General features: G+C 49.4%; 2 protein-coding genes across 2 annotated transcripts; both read left to right on the top strand.

Annotated features, from left to right (window-relative positions):
- Positions 1-1743: 1743 nt before the first annotated feature.
- EI90DRAFT_3293507 (uncharacterized protein) lies at positions 1744-3131 on the top strand (the record flags this gene model as incomplete). The annotated part of the gene is made up of 6 exons (XM_039067383.1): positions 1744-1759; positions 1845-1991; positions 2089-2303; positions 2362-2564; positions 2685-2941; positions 3046-3131. The coding sequence occupies 6 exons, from the start codon at positions 1744-1746 to the stop codon at positions 3129-3131; spliced, it is 924 nt and encodes a 307-aa protein (XP_038909488.1).
- A 2271-nt stretch (positions 3132-5402) lies between these two features.
- On the top strand, positions 5403-6530 carry EI90DRAFT_3021352 (uncharacterized protein; the record flags this gene model as incomplete). The annotated part of the gene is made up of 2 exons (XM_039057638.1): positions 5403-6491; positions 6519-6530. The coding sequence occupies 2 exons, from the start codon at positions 5403-5405 to the stop codon at positions 6528-6530; spliced, it is 1101 nt and encodes a 366-aa protein (XP_038909487.1).
- Positions 6531-7003: the final 473 nt, after the last annotated feature.

Raw genomic sequence — 7003 nt, 5'->3', positions numbered from 1 at the left:
CAGGGCAATAGCCCCGAACCCCGAGTCACATGTAAATTAGATACATATAGTCACGTGGGCAAGCGGGAACCTCCGGGTAACTGCTTACACACCACCGTAAAATACACTATCTTGTATCACTTACGGCCTTGTGTGCTGAGCCACCCTAAGACCTCACAGCCTTCGTCTCCCGCTTCTCGAAGGAGCTCGCGGACCTCCTAGGCATCACACTGACCCCCTCAATGCCCTACCACCCCCAGACGGATGGACAGACTGAGCAGGTCAACCAAGAGATTGAAGCCTACCTCCGGGTGTTTGTCAACCATTGACAGGACGACTGGGCAGATTGGCTCCCACTAGCGGAATTCTCCTACAACAACTGCATCCACTCATCCACCCACCAAACCCCTTTCAAACTCGACACCAGCCAACACCCCAGAATGGGGCCGGAACCCACCTGTATGTCCAAAGTGGAAGCTGCCAATGCGTTTTCGTCAAGGATGATGAAAATGCAGGAGGAGGCGAAGGCTGCACTGGAACACGCAGTGGACGAGATGGCCCATTACTACGACCGAGACTGTGAAATGCCCCCAAAATATCGAGAAGGTGACCAAGTCTGGCTCAGTGCCCAGAATTACATGACCAACTGTCCAACCAAAAAGCTGGACCACAAATGGCTTGGCCCCTTCAAGATCGTCAAAGTCGTTTCCCCAGCCACTGTCAAACTCCAACTCACCGCACGACAGAAGGGAGTTCACCCAGTCATGTCCATAATGAACATCAGGCCACACTGCCTGGATGATATCGCAGAACAACCCACTGACCCCCACCCAGGCCTGGAACTCATAGATGGAGAAGAGGAGTACAAGGTCGAGAAGGTATTGGACTCTAAGTGGCTATGCCAGAAACTCTGGTATCTGGTAAAGTTCGTTGGTTGGCCAAGCTCAGAGAACTAATGGCTCCAGCAGGACCACTTAGCCCATGCCCCCGACCGGATTGAGGAATTTTACAGGACACATCCCCTAGCCCCAGGGAGAGAGAGGGAGAACCACCTGGCCGCTTCGAGGCAAAGCGGCTTAAGGAGGGGGTGATGTCAGGGCACACCCACCTGACCTAGGTCCACCTGGACCCACCTGGCCACACCTCACCCACTGCCCCACTGCCCATCCCTCTCCTTCCTCCTTCCTCCCTCTTTCTTTCTTTCTTTTCTCTCTTTCTTCTCTTTTCTTTATTTCATTCTTCCCATCATTCTCTTCCTGTTTATTCCTTCTATCTACATGGACCACTTTCCTTTGTATCAATGTACTATTGACCTGTCCAGCCCAGACACCCCAGACGGCTTCCTGCTGTGCCCAGCACGCACGCCTGCAGTGGATGCTCTCAGGATCCCCTGTGGGGACACCCAGATGGCTGTGGCTGTCTCCGAGGATGACATGGCACCCATCATGTGACTCAAGCCACATGTACATAAATGTACCTGAAGTGGGAACCGAAGAAGTAACCTTCTTCTCACCTTTTCCACTTCAGTCTGAGTGGCCCAGGGACTGCTGTCCCATCCTGGGCCTGCCAGTATGCATGCCCAATTTACACCCTGCGAGGGCCCCTCTGCCAGGTGCTACATCCGGACCCCCTCTACCCTGGATGCGTCCCTGACATATGGCAGGTTATGGGTTATCTCAGGTATGGCCTATCACGGTTTCAACTGTACAATGGCCCACAGAGCCAACTTTCAGCCGCTTCCCTCCCTGGAAAACATAGTTCAGGATGTTGCACAGCACGGGTGGGGACATACACTCCCCCAAACTATTGGAACAATTGGGGACATATTTGATGCTGTCTCACTGACAAATGACTTAATTTCGAAGGTGAATCATTATCTAAACAGCTCCAAGCCACTCAGTTATCCTCAACATTCCGGACAGTTTTCCTAGAGACATGCATTGCCGCATATGCAAAGAAACATGGCAAGTCGCCTCAGGAGGCCATGGAACATTTTCATCCACATGTTCCGAGTGAGGTAGGACAAACAGCTTGGCAGGCGTGGTTGAAATTGCACCATAAGTTTGCAACACGGTCACACTCTCACACACTCAATATTTCCCCTTTCAGCTGGGAAAGATAGCTCAGAGGCAGGAAACCTTTGTAAGGCAGAGCAATTGAAGATTGAAGAGAAATACCCTGAGAGGGCCAATGAAGTAAAGGCTTTTTATGACAAGTTGCTCATGCATTATGGGGATGCAATCCTACCAAAAGACGAGAGGGAAACACGACCTGAAAAGGGCTTTTACTTGCTACAAAAGCTGACTGGCAGATATGCTGCTCAGGTGAAGTTGGGGATCAATATTATTGCAGATCTATTTTGACAAAATAGTGACATGATAGGCTTCTATGCTCAGCTTGATTTACCCTGTTGGCATTGCCCTTGTGGGCTTCACTTCCGATGAAGCAGTGCCACCACAAGAGTCAACCATTGCATTCACCAGTTCACCATTCATCGCTGAACTAGTGAAAGCATTTGGATTACCCTTCACTCAACAGGCCCCACAAAGTATGAGGTCCCTCTATGATGGAGTATCAGCATTCAGGTGAGCAGGATAGATATGGCAATGCACAAGGAGCCTACTTATAATGTTTCCTCAGCCCTTATCAGCCCAATGCTGCCAAACAAAAGTCTCTTTCCTGCTGCTTATGCTAACTTGCTGTAGAGCTTTCCTCCATCACCTTGGTGATTTCAAGGCCCCTGTGAAGTCTGAGAATGAGGAACATAGCATATCAGGCCTTATGAAGGCTATCATGCAACATGCCAAAAAAACTGTCCATTTTAATGATGACTTAGAGAGGTATCCAGGTGGCAGCAATGTATGCGTGAAGTCAAGGGCTATAGATGAGGATAATGTGGACTTCTATACACCAGTGATGAAAAACGAGGATGGCTTCGCTATTGAAATCAACAAGGAGTTTGGTAAGCCCACGGAGCGCTGCAAGTCGTGTGCTAAACAACTTTGGATGTTAATCAGTATGTCTTCAGGTTGAGCCTGGGTGATCACCAACTGATATACACACTAGGTGATAAAGTGGGCTCAGCTGACAAGGTGCAGGACAACTGGAAGGGTGCCAACATTCTCCCCCTCTTACTTGAGCATCACCTCTGATTTGCCAGGTGGCATTGTGGAGTACCATGCTTGGATAAGTCACTGCCATCCAATTGGACACCACATGAAACTGCCCATTGCTTGTTGCAACTCTCTCACACCATTCCAGCCCAGAGGTTGAGAGTTGAGACAATGACCGAAGGTAAGGGTATATCAGTAAATGTTTGAAGGCTAGAGCTGAGGTACCATTGTCCAGAGGAATATGTGGAACACGAGGTAGTACACTGGGCTCCAGACCCAAAGGGTGAGGTTTGATCTTATGTATTGCCTGAAGATCAGGTATGCAGGGCAGTTGCCAAGATAGTGGCCCCCAGCATTCAAGCAGGACATCCAGAAAAACACAAGGCAGACTCACCAGAAGCGACTAGTGTCAATGACCAGGGGACATCAAGTTATCCAAGTCCCAAACAGACAAGGACTAGGTCGAAGAGGATATCGAGTAAGCCTAAACAGGTGAGAGCTAAGCCTGGACAGAAGGTCCCAGTCATGAGCAAACATGAAGTGAAAACAATGCCAGAAACGACAGCTGGGACCAGCCAGGCAAACGAAATGACCATTCCTGTCGTATCCATACATACCCAATCCCAATCCGACTCCCAGAACCTCCGCTTCACCACCTCTGGAGTCCCACCCTACCCCCGTCCACTCCGATATCCACCTTCGGACCGAACACCATTCCTCCTCCCACTCCTCTCCCCACTCCTCTCATCACTCTCCTCCTTCAGACCCTCTTCCGCCAAACCTCTGCCAAGTTACGACCTCCCACTGCCGTCCCATACCTTGTACTCAGACACTGCCCATACCTTCACTCCGAGACTCTGTCATGGTCCCAACCTCAGACTTTGACCCGACCTCAGCTTAAGTCCATTGCATTGGTGACCTCATTCTACGTAAACACCATTGCCAATATTCCTTGGACTTTCAACCCTGCCTCTGCAACCTCCGTAAGCTCTGCAACCTCTGAGCTTCATGGACCATACTTGGCACTTTTGCCGCTTGTAATGTATCTTTCGCGATTTCCCCTCATCCTTATTTGGACTACTGCTTCCTTCCATTTTAGCCAGTTAGTCACCATCCCCACTTCACCTCATCCTCCTGCCCCTCTGGGCTTCACCCTCCCTATCTCCTTTCAGATTTACCACAGAGTCTAACCCATGACCTTCGGTACCACTCTGTTTCCATCACCCCTTTGTCTCCGTTTGGATGCCTTTGTTCCAATTCGGACCCCCTTTGACTTCCTTGTGCTTTCATCCCTCCATTATATACAGGCACTTGTACATACTTGTTTTAGGCCCTCAGTCTAAAATCGACCAGAAATGCCCCCTAGAGACTTCCTGCTCACTGCTTCTGAAATTAAGGACCAAATGGACAAACAGCAATGGCACAGCACTCCGCATGAGTTGCTGAGGCCAAGGTCCCTCCTTGCTAAGTCTCCGGTTCCCCTCCAGAATTGTCCACCCTCGCCCAGTTCTAACAATTCCAGAGACCCCTAGTGAGTTGCTGCATGAATCAGACAGATCAGTTTTGCTGGTAACTGTCACGACCATGCATTCTGACCCAGATGCCAGCCCTTGTTTCTGTTTCTGTTTGTTAATTCATCACCTGACCCATTTGGTTTTCTGACTATATATACATGTATAATACATTAGTATAACTTTAGTCTGAATATCGACATGGTTTAGTCCCCCTAACAAGGCAGCCCCAAGCCACTTCGAAATGTGGGCACTGAGATAGTAGGTGGGCACAGCGCTCTCTTGGAGTCGCTGAGGCCAAAGCCCAACCCCGGAGCCTTGTCCTTGCCAGTCGTCCCCGTTTGCTGACCTGTACCTAACAGTAACAGCTGGCAAGTCCCACACATCCATTGTCCTACACTTTCATCCAATGCAGCAAGGTGGGAACGAGGTGCCAGAAATTGAGAGATTTCACACAACAACAACCACCCCTCACTTTGATCTTATGCCACACAATGACCACCATCCCTCGCTTTGATTTTTTGCCTCAAAGTGAGAATGAGGTCTTGATGATTGGAGGATCTTAGGCAGGACTCCAGCCTCTCTGACTTCGTAACAATAAAGAGAGGCTGGAACCAAACCCCAGTTGATGAATGCGGATTTTTACTGAATGGTTGTCACAGTCGAGAAAGGGTCCTCACAGTTGCCATGGGTTACTTAAGCAATACAGTTTAAGTGAATGGAAGGAGAACTTCGGGATGAAAGATATTTGTTTATATTTACAGTACAAACAAGTGCAAATTCTTTTCTCGATCCCACAATGGATGCATTCCAAGTCAAGATCCCTTCTCTACCGATATTCTACACGCCTGGTCAGACTGGGAATCTTGCAGGCTATAGACAACAAAAAATATTTTCTAGACCTCACCCCAATGAAACTTACAGCCCTGCTACCTCAATTCCATCACGGGGCCGTCCCAAGCGCAAAGCTGCAGAGGACCAGGATTCTCCAGTGAAAAAAATCTGCGAGAATTCAGGAAGAACTGCTGTTATCGCCAACCAACGGGCAGAGTTCATTGGAAGCCCACCAGAACCACTCTCACCATCAAAGCGGCTTAACAGAGAAGACCAAGCCAGGAGCTGCAACGCATTCAATACCATCGAGTCGGAATGGATGGCATCCAGTTCTTCCCAGACACCGACGGAGTGTGATGAATGGCAAAGTACCTCGAGGTGCCCTTCATGTTATAGCTCTGCCCCCGAGCAATTATACCTGCTGGGCAGCCAGCCCAGGCCCAAGCCTCTGGCAACAGTAGAACTGATACTGTCGATACTGAGATCGCGGGATATCACACTCGGCGAGTTTCTCATTACGCTTTTTGGGGATACCACGCACTTAAGTACATCAGCAAAGGAGATGCTCAAGTGGTTCATAGGGGGACGTACCGTGAAGAACCACCCTGTTGACATCGTCCATGCATTATACAGTCATCCATGGGCCCGGCCCCAGCAATCGTATGAACCCACCTATGACACACTGCCAGAATACGCTATTCCAATGATGAGTTCTCAGCCAGGAACTCATTCAGACATCAAGAACACGTACAGCAAGCTACAGGAGTACTTTATTGCACGCGTTGTTGACCGGCTGGAGACAGAAGTCAGGGCTCTTCTCAAAAGCCCTTACTTGCGTGCAAGAGACACCGCGACAAGCCGATTTAGCTGGGATACGGTCCTAGACTTCTCTGTTAACACAGTCCAGAAGATGGCCCTCAGCGTCGCACCTGTGACCTGGATGTTGTTAACATGGATTGCAGTTGGTGGGGAGAGGGCGGAGCAGCTGAAAGAAGCGAAATTAAGGGACTCTGGGAAGGGACGTGGGTCGAATCACGTACGAGATCCCTATTTAGTGAGTGAACGATTCAGTACTTGCTAGCGAATTAACTGATGATCGTGTGAGGGATGCACCATTGTGCTGATGGTGCTGTTGTACTTTCGTAATAAAGGGTTAAACAAATTCCAGAGCATCATGGGATTACTCATGTTCTCTGAGAATTCTTCAAAGTCATTACAATCCATCACTGGCCGCATCGGACTTGCAGTCGCGAATAGCTCAACTCTTCAGCGCTTATACTCAATGAGCGCGGTTGCATCCGAGAAAATTCGCAACATAGGGGCTAACTGGGTCAACAAGCTGGCTTCATTCCATGTCGTTTATGATAACATCAATCAGTACCATAAAGACTGGCGGCCATCCCTCTCTTCACAAACATGTATGGAAAGTGGGACTGCTGCCACCTTGATCATGCAGCCTGGCGTGGCTGCAGATGCTTTCGATGGTTTTGAATATGAGGAACGCCGGCGGCACGTCAAACGTGATGACATCACGTTAACGAGGATTTGGGATGACGTTGACCGCAA

Source organism: Cantharellus anzutake, assembly GCF_015039405.1.
Source record: "Cantharellus anzutake strain C23 chromosome Unknown EI90scaffold_109, whole genome shotgun sequence".
Taxonomy (NCBI): domain Eukaryota; kingdom Fungi; phylum Basidiomycota; class Agaricomycetes; order Cantharellales; family Hydnaceae; genus Cantharellus; species Cantharellus anzutake.
Note: the sequence above shows the minus strand (reverse complement) of the source record. Positions and strands in the feature narration are given on the sequence as shown.